The sequence below is a fragment of the Molothrus ater genome, chromosome 1 (assembly GCF_012460135.2).
Source record: "Molothrus ater isolate BHLD 08-10-18 breed brown headed cowbird chromosome 1, BPBGC_Mater_1.1, whole genome shotgun sequence".
In the NCBI taxonomy this organism is placed as follows: Eukaryota; Metazoa; Chordata; class Aves; order Passeriformes; family Icteridae; genus Molothrus; species Molothrus ater.
The window spans coordinates 69980513-69996279 of NC_050478.2; the positions used below are offsets into that span (position 1 = coordinate 69980513).

Genomic DNA, 15767 nt, shown 5'->3' on the forward strand with positions numbered 1-15767 from the left:
CATTGAAATTCAGTTAACAGTATTTGATTCAAGACAAAGTACTCTCTTTATCCATTTTATATGATAAGGTTATAAAAATGTGGATTCAAAATTCAGATTTTATATCATTCCCTTTTTTTTCTTTTTAACCCATTTCCTTGATCTCCTCAAAGACAGAGTCACGTAGATCTAGACACAAATACAAGCCCCCTCCAAACTGCTTCAGCCTAATACCAAACCAATACAGATTATTTCCATATAAATTGGTAACTGAACCATAGCTGTTACCAAATTCTTTGTTTTTCCTAATGCAGAATCAAACCAAGAAGAAAATACCTGATCATTGGATCAGAATAATTAACAGAGAATTTTTGGAGGAAGTTCCCTAACCACCCGAATTTTCATTTAAAATTTTTTCAGCTTGAACTAATTCAGAATAACAAGGCAGATAAATAATTATTGATCTGGCAAAACTGAACAGACTCATCAGAGTCAGAGTCTAAGATAAATCAGATCCAAACAAAACAATTTTCATGCTGTTTTACTTGGGGGTTTTTTAAGCTGCTGGTATTTTTCAAGCACCACAAGTCCAGGAAACACAATTCTCTACAAGAAACACAATTTTTCTCTCATTTAAAAAATGAATTCTATTAATCTTAGCAGCGTCTCCCACAAACTTTATTGTAGATTAAAATGGAAATGAAGCTAAGCTAACATTTCAAGATAGCTGCCATCTACATCAGTACATAGTTGGGAAGCTCTGCTTTAGAAGTAGAGAATTGTAAGGCTCTCTTAAAACTACTAATATTATGTTTATATCTTGAAAGCTCTTGGTGAGGCATCTTTAAAATATATAAGACTCCCAGGGCTTTGAAAAATCTGAATGGTCTTGTCACTAAACAACAGGTTTGAAAATCAGATAAAGGCAACAGTAATCTTATTAAAAAATAACTTACTTCATCATGTGGCTGCATAAGTATGTCTTTCCTGACAGGCTACAGAAAAATAGCATTTCTGTTAATCCTTGAGGATTTCTAAATTTTTGCATTTTAGTAGTCTCAAGGAAAAGCATATTTTAAAAAGTGTTAAATCTCTCAGATTTTGTTTACTGAATCCCAAGCCTTTTCTTTTAAATATTAAATGATATGATTTTAACCAATAGATACAACATTGAGTTTGATCGAACCCTCACATACATTATCAGTTTGGAAAATTTTGATTTGTTCTTTTACAGAAAATTTTACTGAACACACAAATTCTTTCACCAGACTTTCATGTACAGGCAGCCATTTTCAAGCATCATCCACACACTCACACACATACATAATTTTGGAAAAAAACGAATTAACATTCCCTGATGACTCTGTGGGTTTCTTCATGGGTGTTGATGCCTGGTTATCACTGTCTACAAATGTGATGGTAAACCAGATGATATCATCCCACCACCAAACCCTCAACGAACCTGTAGAACCAAAGTGACAGGAGACACTTAACTTACTTGCAAGTAGACCAGAGTTGTGCAATAACTGCAGCACACTAATGAAATCAAACCCAGAATTGCTTCATGCCATGATTTCAAAACAAAGAGCTTCTTTAAGTGCAATTTAAGATTATGATGCTTTTCTCAAGAAAAGCATCATCATGAGACATAGCCAAAATTTAATAATGACCTGTTATTCACTGGCTTACACTTTTCTGACACCATTTTGGCAATAGACATTGGATTCAGCAGCACAACAAAAACTGTTTCCAGTTCTTTAGTAACACCAGCACTTTCAGAACTAGGTAGCAAAGGTAGCATTTGCCTACTGCTTTTTCATGAAGTCAAGCTTTCAAGTTCCCAGCCTTAGTTACTGTTACACCAATCTTGCCGTTTTTCATAATTATTGCAAGATCTGCCTGGCACCGTGAAATGTGCTAAAAATAAAACAACTGTATATGTGCTACACTCTTTTTTTAAACTTTTTTTTGTGCAAATCTCAAACAGCACATATAGTTTTCAGCAAAATTCAGATGATTCAAGTCACTACCTGGAAGCTGCAGCACATCTGGACAGGTTATGGCTCAGGGCACAGAGCAGCTATTCAGAAAAGGAGAATCACACCCACTGTCTAGGCTTAGACCATACTAAAGTGAGAGACTTGTCCATAACACAAATGTTGGGATGCTTTACCCTCCTAGAGAATGAGCACAAGTCACACTACTAACACCAGTCCATCCCATTCCCACATTTTCCCTAAAGGGTCAGGACTTGAGAAGAGGAAGACACAGCCTGAAAAACACATGTGAAAATTAGCAACCACTGGCCTGATTTTCAATGGCAGATACATGCAATACTTACAAAAAACAAACAGCAGGGGAATAAAAAAGGAGTATTTGCATGGTGCCTGCTATGGTCACAGGGTTGACTTTAAATTCAATGGCACTTCAGTATAAATGTTTAAAATGAAGTATAATACTAGTGCCATCCGAAACCAACAAAGTTTTTAAGACTATGGATAATTTCCAATTTACAATGTTTTCAAGAATTGCATAAAATTTGGGAAGTAAGAACTTTTCCTGACCTTGGGAAGTGCACAGTGTCTCCGTTTATCTTGAAGCAGTGCAGTAACGGTAACAAAAGACCTTGGTGGTTATTTTTACAGTCTGCAGCAACTAGAAACTCAGTGTGAGAGCATAGAGCATAGGACACAAGCATCCCTAATGGATGCACACATGCCTACCAATGACTCAGAATGTGGGCATGAGGTGGGGCTGAGAAAAGTGTCAGCAAGAAAGCACAAACAAGATTTATAACTTAAAAAAAGCAACTGTTTCAAAATTTTTAAAAAGGAAATTGAAAGTAAAATATTTCTGAGTGTTACTGATGTTTTTCTCACGTCTTCTGGATTTGCCTTAAATCCAAAATGAGCTCTAGATTTTTGCAGATTCGCATTGCCTACACCTGGAATTACTATAGGATTTTGTAAAGTTTCAATCCACCTACTGATGATTATTGATGCAATGAATAAACACCTTAAATCTCTTTTAATGTAAGGATTATAATATAAATGAGGAGGAAAAAAAGGATGTAAACTGAAGGTCTGAGTTGCTTTAGTGGATAATTCTTTACTACCTAGAAGTCTATTCACAGAAAATGTAATGAAATCAAGGACTTGGCTTCAGAAATAAAAATCCATCAGTATTCCTGCAACATTTCTATAGCAGTGCTTCTCAAACTCCCATGTCCTAGGGCAAAAAATTCAGAGAAAGCAGAGAATACGTGATACTGTATTCTCTCTTGGCTTGGGTTTGCTTTCCTGTACCAAAGAGCAAGCCTGAAGGATTTCATGGGAAACCTGCTAAGTCTCTGTCTTAATAGTTATCATTCTATAGGGGTGAGATACAATACAGATCAAAATATGCAACTGATATTGCAACATCTAAATAGCATTGGGAATGTGGTTTTATTACAATGCTTTGGGCCATAGCTTTCATTTGCCAATCATTGCATAACAATTAAGTAGAACATAATTAAATTTTAAGAGTCTAAGAAAGGCAAATCCTTGAAAAGGAAATATTTTAACATGGTTGGCAAGGTGTGCAACCATCCACTGTGTGGGAAACGCTTGTAACTGACAGTACATACACTGCTATGACTCCTTGTAACAAAGGTTAAAATGTGTTCAAAAATACTTGCAATTAGATGAATAAAACTGGCAGAAATCAGCAGTCAGCCAGCTGCTGGGATTTTCAGCTATTTCAGTGACAACAGAATATGCTTATAAATGTAAAACTTCTGTGCATTCCCAGAAAGTACATAATGTATGTAATGATCTGAAGTCAAACTACCTACACATGTAATGTTTGTCTGTGTGGTTGTGCTTCTTATTTTTAAATACATTTCTAGGAACTGTAAGTGAACCACTTAGTGAAATCAAGACAGAGAAAGAAAACTGTTCCTAAGTTCAGACCATGCTCTGACTAATCTTCTCTCAGATAAAGCTGCTTACCTTCCTACAATTGCTATAAAATCCCATTGTATGGTGAATCTTTTCAGAGGTGACACTCAATGACACTCTATTTTTCACTTATTTGTTTTTAATGAACCCTGCTAACTTTGTAGAGGAATAACCAGTTGACATTTCCTTCTGTAGGGTTTTTTAAACCACTAATGGTGAAACTGTTTTACTGTGAATTAGTCTCTCCTGTTCAGTCTCCTGTACTGGAAATGCCTCAGTGGGTTGATTTCAAATAACTTTCTGAAACAACATGCACTTTCAATAGATTTACTTTTATTTAAATTTTTTAAAAAAAATATGCATGACTAAGTAGAGGGAATTGTCAATCTTTTGGAGAGCTATTTTAAGGAAAACAGGATGCACACTGCTGAGAAAATGTTTCAGATACTAAGATGGGCCAGTCACACCATGCCTATAGGCTGTGAGTATGACCAGGCTTTTAAATTTCTGCACCTGGTAGGTGATGACCCAAAATTTGAAGGTTGTGGATTGAAGCCTACAGAGTCACATACTTAACATCTTTGCAGGGCTACCCAGGACTCTGAAAATTAACTGTAAGCAATTTCTATTGGTTTTTACTTCATAGTCTCAGGGGAACACTGATGGTGGATTACACAGCAGGAAGAAGACAAAGCAGTACACTAATATATCACATGAAAAATTTATATATTTGACATAATTTCAATAATAGTAAGACACAGGTCTTCAGAAACTTAAGCTATCATTAATATGGCAATAATGACCAAAATATTAAACATTCACTACTTACAAAATATCAGCAATGTAAGATAGATTCATTTATGCAATATCTCTTGCATATAATGATGGGACCTTTGCTCTTTGTGTGATTTTTTTCTTTTCCTTTCTTGCCTCTGTTTCAGAATACAATGATATTTAATGAAATGCAACAGAACAAAATAATCATGTAGATGCAACTGCAAGCAAAAACAGCTCAAGGAATTTCTTGTAAAAAGCAAGAAATACAGAAGAGGTTGGCTGTGGCTGACTCCCCACATCTGGGAAAACTGTATCTTGCAGTATGGTCTCTTGTCCTAGCCTCTGGGTACCACTGAATTGTGACTTAACCACGCATTCAAAGGAGGTGTTGCTCCCGCGGTAAAGTGGTTTCCTTCAGAGAGGATCTCACAAGAAGCAGCTGGGATTGCATTCCCACAGAGCCCTGGAATGGACAGGCAGTGGACTGGGGTTGCATCATTTGGGCATGGTCTCCTACCCATCAGCTTCTGAGATCTGAGATGACCACACTGTATCTGTTCTGTCTCCTATACTCTCTCCTCTTGTTCCAGCAATGGGGTAAGTTGGCTAAACGGAATTCTGGCTGAAACCAGTTCTGTTCTTCTAACCTTCTGCAAATTCCACATTCACTTTAAGCTAGTTTATAAAATGCAAGGTGTAAATCTCACAGTTCTTGCTTGTATTTCACTTCATGCTCTCATTTATACAAACACAAGAACAGCACAATGATCACATTTTCCATTGTGCTTTGCCTGGGGAAAAAGAAAAGTAACAAAGGGGAAAAAATTGAGGAGTATAAAATATAAAACATTATTTCTCAAAATCCTGCTACAAGTTTGTGTATTAATGAAGGCATAAGAACACTACAGGTGAGATACATAGTCTGCCATTCCATTTCCCATTTCAGACTTTCATAAATTTCATAGCACTTTATTTCAAAGCTTTTGGTTGATATTTAATTAGAGAAAAAAAAAGTCTGCAAGTTTTAGTTTGAGAAAGTAACACTGATATATGTTAATATATCTTGAGAAATATTAAGAATTACTTGGTAAAGCTTTCTAAATTTAACAGCTTTGAAATTCTGTAAATTGTGGAGATACTCTGCCTTTTTTTTTTTAGATTAAAAAAAAAAGTTGAAATCAATCATGGAAGATAGCAAAACTTGTAATCTACCTTTTTCTCAACACAGTATAAGCCACAAGGGAGCATATGATTTAATGATGAAAAGATGCTTCTGATAAGATAATAATTTGCTTAAGGAGAGATCTGAGTTGTGAATGCAGCTGTTCCAAAAAATCTAAACCCACAGGCAAGAAATTACTTATTTTTTGTACAAGCTATATCCATAACTACTTAGATAAACTGGTGGCAAACCCCAGAAAAGTACATCAGGTAGAGAAGTGAATAATCAGAGAGATTATTGAGATTGAAAAGGAAAAAAAATAAGAGGTGGTAAAGATTACCATGAACTATTGTTTCAAAGACTGAATCAAATGGGTTTCAGTAGTCAGACTGTTCCACGCAGTATCTTACTTCATCAATTAGTCACTTTAGAAAAATATCTTTTTATATCCTGATTCAGTTCATGTACATGATTATTTCATTCCCATGTGTGCTAAGTTGCATGGCACTTGGATTACCTGGATGCCCAAAACTAAGGGCATGCAGAAATGGTCTCACCCTCCAGTTCTTATTTCAGATGTCTGGTGCTGCTTTTAAAACACAGTTTAATGAAGGGGAAATCCACTCATATTTTGGTGTCGTTGCACTACTTTCATATCTTAGTGCTGGCTAGCACTAGGAAAGTGGCACTAGAAACATAAGGTTAATATGCCTTGTTAGCACCATAAGAACCAGACAAAAAAACTCCACATATTTTCATATGTTCTGATCTGTATTAATTGGTTAGAAGCATGTTCAACATCATCATAATTAACTGAATTTACTTATCTTGTAACATCAGATCTTTTTCAAGGGGAAAACACATGTACTTAAGTAAAACAAAGGAAAGGTATTACCTGACAATTTTCTGATATTACAGTCAATATTGCTGCAAATGCATTTGTGCAAGTAGACTGTAATGTCCACATTTATCCCCAGTGATGTCTGGCTGCATGTGTAGATAAGGCAACACCTGCATGGATCACTTAGCAGGATCAGTCTCACAGCAGGGAGAAAAAGGCAGTAAGAATGCATGTCTCCAGGACACTGCATGCTTTCTCTGTTGAAACACGCAAACTAAAAAGCATGAAATGATCTTGGCTGCTCTATAGCACACAAATGTCTGACTAAGTCCTTTTACATTGGCCATGGTACCTTGCCATCAAGTTTTCAATGTGCAAGGCAGATGATCCTGATGACACCAGCCAGCCTGTATGCTTCCCATGCAGCAAGGAGGAGGAAAGTCACAAGCAACACTCTGCTGACTTTTTCTATTGAGATATTCTCATGGGTTTAGAAATTTTGCATTAAATGGATGTAGCTTTGCACTAAAATTTTACACACTTATGTCTTTCACAGGCTTCAACTTACCAAAAAAACACCAGAAAAGCCCTTAGTATTTCCAGTGGTACTAGGTTGACCAGGCTTCTCTTGCACTGAAAGTGTTTTAAGAGATTAGTCTCCAACCACAGACATGAGAAAAGGAAATCTGGCAGATGTTGACTACATCTCTATACACTAGATGCAGAAGAGCAGCTGCTACAGTAGGAATTGCACAGTTTTCTTGTGAAAGTCAGTAGCAGATGTTACCATCTGCTTCTGCCTTCTCTATGAAATAGAAGCAAAAAGGAGACTAAAAGCTGATTACAAAAAAAAAAAAAAAAGGTAACAACAAAAACCATAACATCAAAAGGCACATGGGCATATTTACAGTGAGTAGGGTAAACTCTTACCCCCACCTTCTCTCTGGCAAACCTGAGACCCAGATGCACAATAAAAGCAAAGAACGCTCCCCATTCTATTTAAGAAATTATTTCTTTTCATTTTAATCTTATTACATGTACTTTGACAGCATTCAGCCTGCAATCTAATACCTAGCCATTTCCATGCTGGCTGAAAGAGATCACAGAAATGAGCAGTTGTATCCTTACCCTCTGGCTATACAGCAATGGCCTGATGACAACTGCTTTACCAGAGCTCGTATCAGACACACAAAAATTCCCTACTGAATGATCTATGCAATGATGTCATGTGTGGAGGCAAAGTATTACTTAGGGGGGAAAAAAACCCAACAAAAACCAAACAAAACTTTCGTTGCATTGTGTCAGGAAACATGCTGTACATGTTTGTACATCTTGGCAGATTAAGATCAGATGAGGAAAGCAATGAAGTGGTTAACCAAATCAGAAAGTTATCTCAGACATCCAAAGGTACATCTTGTAAACCTGAGACAATTTCTTACACAGAACTGAAAAGAGACAACAGTAAGGGCTTGTCTGGGACAAAACAAATGACACTGACAACAAGCAGTTTGCTTTCCCACTCAGAAAAGGAGGTATTAGTGAGATCCAGACCCAACAAAAGAACAAGAATTTTTCCAATGAGGTAAAAAAAGGTTTGGATCAAGCCCCAGCTTTCCTGAAAACTAGACTTGCTAATGGCCTCACTCTTCCACTGTCAAAACCGTCAGCTCACGGAACAGAAATATCTTTCCAATATTGCTATAGGGCAAACATTTCCACACTGGTAATACTGGGGGACATGTTCAGCTACCACCAGCAACTTGATAGCCTTCACCTCCCCCACTGGGCATCCCATCACATTGTTCTGAGGGGGGGGGGTAAAAAACCAAACATTACGCTGGAGAAGTTTTTTAGGTTTTCTTTTCTTCATTTTTGAATACAGAGACTGCCTGTAGCTACTGTAGAGCATATTGCTTTTCAGTTTGTGTCATACTTAGAAAATAAAAAAGCTTCAAAAGTGGAAGATCCCATTCACCTTGGCATGACCATAAATCACAAAACTCTTGAACTATACCTGGATAAAATGGATGAAAGTAACTGAAGAAATTAGCTTTAGCAAAGTATACTGCTAATACAGGTCTTTTCCCCAAAGGAAGCAAGTCATGCTTATCTTACATTACCAGACTATTACTGGAAGTACTATGCCAGACCCTCAGCTGGCATAAATCAACACGACCCTACTCACTTCAGTGCAGCTGTGTTGATTTATGGGAGCTGAAAAGTATGAACTGGTCAAAAAGTGACTATTTCAGCTTACAAAACTGTAAAGGTGACTAAGTGAAATGAGAGGCAGTATGTATAATATAAAGAAAATAATAGAAAGAACTACAGAGAGGCTCAAAGTAGTTGTGTATTTTATTAAGATTAGTCTAACACAGCCACTAATTTTACTTCATATGAAATTTTAGATAATATTTTCTGCTATTATATACACATGTATCTCTTGAGTATAGACCGAAGTATTTGTGCAATTTAATAATGCTGTACTACTCCAAAATTAAGATATAAGGCTCAGTGCATTCAGCCAATCTCAAATTTATCACCGGTGTTTTTGTAAAGTCACTCTGATTGTCAGAACATGAAACATCATACTTAAAAGGAAGCCCATACAGAGAACTTAAGTGCTCAGCTTTACACTGTGGCCTCACATCTTAGAACTACTCCTGTTACTGTCTTTCTCAGAGAGAGCAAGATAAAAGTAGAAAACCAAATGTTCCCAAATCCAACACTTCTCTCAAGCCTTTGTAATTTTGAGAAATATGAAACCTTTCATATTAGACTTAAGCACTCTTTACCCTTATGAACTCTGTGCAGACTTCCCTATTATTTTACAGGCTACATGAGATTAACTACTGGTGCTCCTTTCTGAGTTGAGGCTGGAAAGGCTCAGAGGAAGAATTGGCATTCTGAAAGAAGAGATGTAGACTCCTGAACTCCTTTTATAGGGAAGCAGCTCTTGAGATTAGGCAGTTCTCATTTTCACTAGGCTTGCGCACTGCCCCAGCACTACAGTATCAGAACATTATGTGAAGAGGGATTGTGGCAGATGCACTTGGCCCCCTTATCCAAACTAGCAGTACTTTGGTACAGGCCCCAAAGGACATAAACACCTGAGCTGTAGCTGGGCAAAGAACTCCTCCAGGAAATCCACAAAGGGTCGGACTAACGCAGGGTGCATTGATGCTTGGAACACATGAATAGTGGGTGGTTTTTCCAAGACTCAGTAAGTGAAGAACAAAGACAGTTGAGGGTCCAAAGGGTCTCCTACATACCTTCCCCATCATGTGTAATTCAACTACAAGCCAACCACTTTATCCCATAAATGTGACAGTCTAATTGAGCCTTCGAGCTCGCTCTGCAAGGCAGCATGGCTGTGTGGCAGTGATCCCCCCTTGAGCTAGGACATCTCTCAAAGTTGCTCCTTGAGCCAGAGAGACTTTTCTACTAAAAACATTGGCTAAATCCAGTTTCAGTTCTATTTAAATTACAGGTTCACTGCTTTCCAATGCCTTTCCCCTTGATCTGGGACTCATCTCAAGGTTGGAGATTCTTTGCCTGAGACTGAGGTATCACAGTGGAGAGACCCCTTATTCACAACAGATGCTAAGTAAGTTGCTGATAGCATGCTAAATTAATACTAATGAATAAAAAAATTAATTTTTCTAGACATAAATAATTGTAAAGATCTGAAACTAAAGAATGAACCATCTGCATCAGGAAAAACTACATCAGGAGTTTATCAACTTGACTCAATGGGTCTCCCTTGCACTTCAGCACTTTTAGTCTCTGTGCAAATCATTCCAAATTGATTCTAACTCAGTATTCATTTGTATGTTTCATCTATATAATAAGTAATAGAGCAAACCTGTCTATCAAACTTTAAGTCACGTTTTTATAAATTCATATTAAACCTATTTTTGCTAAAACCTTTGTGGGTGTTTTTTTGAGCAACCCCAAACACTTATTTACAATAAAGTTCATGAAGTAAACTCTTTATAATTGTTTGTTCAATTCAACATCAGTGACCAGCTTGGCAGACAACTGCAATTCACCATCTTTCAACATGAGTACTCCTACTTCGAATACTTCTATATTTGACCACAGCCCACAATGCAGGCTCCAAGGTATGAAAAACGCATTCTGTTCATCCTTACCATTGCCTTCCAGTGTAGGATATTTCATAGATCCCTGGCTGTAAGGAATGTCAGAGTTTGTCTCTTTACAGTTTTTTCCCATAAATACATTTTGTGTAAGAAACTTACAGAAATTTTCAAAAGTATGATTTAAAATTCAGGTATGCACTGTCTGCCAGAAGTGATCAGTTCTGCACCTCAGCAAGTGGCACTGCTGCAACCTTCTGCTCTGCTCTGATTCCTGGGCCTTAGATTTTGTGTGGACAAGATGCAAATAATACCACCATCAATGGGATGTTGTATTTGATGCATTCAGTGTAACCCTAAACCAACTGAAATAGTGGTATATAGTATTGGAAGAAAATATGTATTGATTTATTTAGGTATTCCCAATCTTTAAAATCAGTATAAAAAAAGGCTAAACCATAAAGCATCCTAAAACTTCTATGGATATTACCAGTTTTGCATAGGAGTTAGAAATTCCAGTTAAGTCCTCTTTTCCTCCTGAAGTGCCTTTGCAATCTTCAAAAATATTAAGAAAGTGATGAATGGCTACCAAGTAGCAATCTCAAAACTACTGTTATATCATGTTCTTATCTGTATAGTATAGCTTCCAAACCTTTTCCCGCAAAAACACTGTTCAAATAACACTGGTTTGTGGTTACAGTTGCTTTCATGGCAGGTACTCTTGCTAAGGCAAAAGAGTTAACTGAAACCATTTCTAGGACAAGATTCCTGTTCATGGCATAAAGGATCCAAAACTTCACCCAGCAAACACACACACAATGAAAAGTACAGCCTGAGACTTCAAAGCACAGACTTGAGTGCTCCATGGGGACATTAAATATGTTGAAAAGAGACCTCAGATTGGAAACCCTATTGCAGTAGTGTTAAAGCAGGAACAAACACCAGAGGGTTCAAAATAGCAATGAGTACTGAAGTTTTCCTCCTTCAAAATGGCACAAGTCTATACCAGAGCATCAGAAACAGAATGTGTTCATAAAAATTTCATCTCATCTTGTAGCTCCTTAGAGTTATTAGAAATCATGCCAAGCTAATATTTTTATTGCACATTCCCACATTTTTTACAATAGTCAGAATGTTTTGACTGCATAGTGAAAACTCAAAGCAATTTGAGCATTAGTTCATAGCACACTATGAATACACCTCAGTAAACTCTTTAATAGAAAGCAAAGTATTACGGCTTCTAAATTAAATAATCTAGTGAATATGATTCCCCTTTAATTTTGAACTTGTGCTTTATTTGCTCCAGGGAAGTGATACACCAGCTTCTACTACCAATTACTCTAAATGCTGCCTACCCACTGTATGATGAGGTTTCACAGCTGTGACTCCCAAAGACTGAAATGAATATTTAAATCCTATTGACATGGACTCCTTTTTTCTACTCTTTTTTTTTTTTTTCTTTTAAACAGAGTTGAAATTATGGTCTGTTTTATATAAGTACCATATAAGTATGATTAAAAATCTTCCATTTTGTGCCAGGCTATAATTTATATAATAGCATTCCTGTAAAACTTGAATTTATTTTTCATTTAGAAATAGACCACAATAAAAGGCTTTTGCACTGAGAATCCAGTTTTCTGTGTTAATTTAAAGTTTAATTTTAGAGTGTTTTCAACAGTCACAATATTTAAAGGGCAGAGGAAAACTGTCATTGTAAAAGAGACCTCTAATCAACCATGGAGTCCTACTCAAACTAAATACCAGCATTAATTGTTCATAAAGCACTGCAAGCGGAAAAGGGATGATTAGGTGGAATTTAAGCTGCATTGTTATTAAGGATTAAACTGAAAGGCATTTTAAAGCCATGTGTTAAAAGCCATCTTGTAAAACAGTATGGGCCATAACTCAAAATTTTTTCAAAATATACCAGGCTGTACTAATTACTCTTATGAACTTAGAGCATCTATTATTTCTGCCTCTTAATTTGAAATTTATACACAAATTAAAATCTTGAGTATGTCACACCTGAAACTGCATCTGTTATGTAGTTGCCCAAAAAAATGTTTAGAAAACCTGCCTTTTTTAATGTATCATATTAACATTTTTGCCTTTACTTATCAACAGGGACACAAAATTAGATACCAAACTTCCCTTCGGTGTTCGCGAGCTACAAAATGGAATACGATGCTTGAAGGGAAAAGCTGCTGTTCTTGAGCTCTGAGGCCCTGAGACTGCCAGGAGGGCTGCATCAAATGCCCTGGGTAGCCTGCAAGTCGTGACACCTTCCCTACAGAATTCTGGCAAGTTTAAATGAAACCTGTGGATGCATTGTTCCATTTTTCCGATCAGATATACACAAAGGTTGGAAACAGTTTCACACAGCTTTTCTAACCTCTTCTGGGGCTCTCATGATTGAAGAGGATGCCATTCACAGCAAAGAGATTGTAGGCTTCTCTGAAGTTCACCACAATCCAGTAGGCATACAGTTTTGCTGCCCCTGTAAAAATAATTTTGAAGTATTATTGTATAGAAGCTTGGCTATGCACAGCTCAGACACACACACAAGTCTCTGTCACATGCAGGGTGAAGTCCACATTTCAACAGCAACGTGCTTTAGCATTTGATTAGTTCCCTATATGTGTAAAATTTTATATTAAAAAAAATCAGCCCAATAAACAGTACCTGAATGGGAAAATACTCATATTCTAAGCAGCCTCTGAACTGGCCAGGAAACATCAGGGCACTTTCTTACTTGTTTTCTTATACACACTCAGACACAGCATTTTCTCTTTCACAATATAATTAACACGGTCAGAGCGTGTGAAATATGCCACTGTAGTGACCTCTGTTAATTAAAAAAAACCCAAAACAAAACCAAAATTACTTTGGAGGAATAAAAGTGAAAATCTGGTGCCTTAACACTCAAATTGATTTGAAACTTTATCACCGAAATCCTCCATGATCATTGCTTTAATAAGTGTTTCAAATTTCATACGAGTTCATGAGGGAAGATGTGAGCTCTTGGGAGTCTCATTCAGGCAAAAAACAAAGGAATGAAACTTTATTACTTCAGTGGTACCTCACAAACCTTTGTGAAGGAAGAGTCACCCTACCCCCCCCCCCGCCCCGCCCCATCTTCAAGAGCTCTTCACCTCTGAGCTGAATGAACAAGGCCTTGTGAAGTGAGATGCTAATTTCCAACCCCCAGGCAATGGCAGCAAATACTTTTTATATAGTAATTCATAAAGGTATGCCTCTCAACATGTCTAGTCACTTTAGCTCTATCATCATTCTAATCTCACATCCAAATGACTTCAGCCCTGAGACATGAGCAGGGAGGACAGACAGGCAGAGACACTACACACACACACACTGTCAGCGCTCCTCACCGTAAGGCGATCTTGGGTAAAAAGGGGTGGTCTCCTTTTGTGGGATTTCTTGCACTTTTCCAAAAAGTTCACTGGTGGAGGCTTGGTAAAACTTCACAGAGTTGATAAGGCCACAGGTCTTAATAGCATCTAGGAGCCGTAAAGTGCCAACCCCATCAACGTCAGCAGTATATTCAGCTAGGTCGAAAGAAATCTTGGGGAGAGAAAGAAATAAAAACCCACCGATTTTACTAGGGCAACAGAACATGCCAAATCATGTACAACCAACCAAAACAATATATCACTTGCCACAGACCATCTAGACATTTCTGTACAGAGTAGATACTCAGTTTACAAAAGTACCCTCAAAGGATTTCTAAGAATAAATAAGTAGTTCCATAAATAGCCAAACCAAATGACTGGTGTTCCCTGGGATTATTTTCCCACGTGAAGTAAGGGGTAAGCCTCCCCATGGTGGGAACATTATCAGGCACTCTCTTATCTCCACAGCTGCCAGCTTCCACAATAGTCACTTGAACTCAATATCTTTGACACACTTGAATTTGGTTCTAATTGCCCAAAATACATTGTTAAAAAGTAATAGGACAGAGAGCATGACAGCACCACCCCCCCCCCCCAAACTTTAAACAAGATCCAAGGTTTTGCAATTTAAACAGACATCAAAGTTCAGAGAAGAGTAGAAATACCTGCTATCAAATGGGACTCCTAACACTACCTGACCAAGTTGTACCAGAGCTGTGGCTTTTGCACAGAGCTTAGAGAGATCATAAAATGTGACTGCAAATGGTTGGAGGTATGCAAAAATACCCTGACATCTCCAGCTGACATATTCTTCAAAGTATGATAATAAAGTCGTGCCCACTGGTGGGCCAAGATTCCTTTTTCTCTCTCCACTCCAGTATTTATAGTTGCCTTTACGATGAGTTTTTCTTGTGGCCTATGCCACAATCAGTGCTCAAGTCCAAGCTTCCAGACTGTTTACATTAATTATTTTCTTTGCAGTTACAGAAAAAGGAAAAAAAAAACACCTGGAAAAAGTAAGCTGAAGGTAAGAGGGGTGTTGTGACCACCCCAATCTGAAGACAGGAGAAAACATGCTCAGAAGGGAGCTCACTCTTTTTTTTTTTTTTTTGGAGGTACAGGATGTTTATCTGGAGGTTCCAACAAAGTTCCTGGACTCAAGAATTTTTTCCCACCAGTGCCTATCCCAGCAGCACATTCCTCCTTCCTTCTACATCCTCTCCCGTACTCAGGGATTTTGCTTATGCCAGTTTTTGAAAAAAAGTTCCCTGCTTATACTGCCAATGTTATAAAAAGTAAAGGTGAATGGGCTTTTAGGGCAGTCTCCTTCATGGCCCTGACCCAAAGAATTATTCTACCTATGTCCCCTCTAGCTGATTCAGACTGATATCCCTCTATTCATTCCTCCTGTTTAGCCACTTCCCCTCTTCAGTAACCACTGGAGGTTTAAGGCTTACTTACACCGCAGATGGGGAAAAAAATTATTAATTTGCATTTTCACTTATGGTTAATTTAATACAGGCATGAAATTATCTAAATTGTGTTACTGTGCTTCAA

General features: G+C 37.5%; 1 protein-coding gene across 1 annotated transcript in view; it reads right to left on the bottom strand.

Moving 5' to 3' along the window:
• GMDS (GDP-mannose 4,6-dehydratase) overlaps window positions 1-15767 on the bottom strand; it is a 408811-nt gene that overhangs the window by 240278 nt on the left and 152766 nt on the right. The window contains exons 5-6 of the mRNA XM_036378822.2: window positions 14190-14382; window positions 13193-13297 (exon numbers count right to left, since the gene is read on the bottom strand). Of these exons, the coding sequence (XP_036234715.1) occupies window positions 13193-13297; window positions 14190-14382 (298 nt within the window). The remainder of the gene's footprint in view (window positions 1-13192; window positions 13298-14189; window positions 14383-15767) is intronic.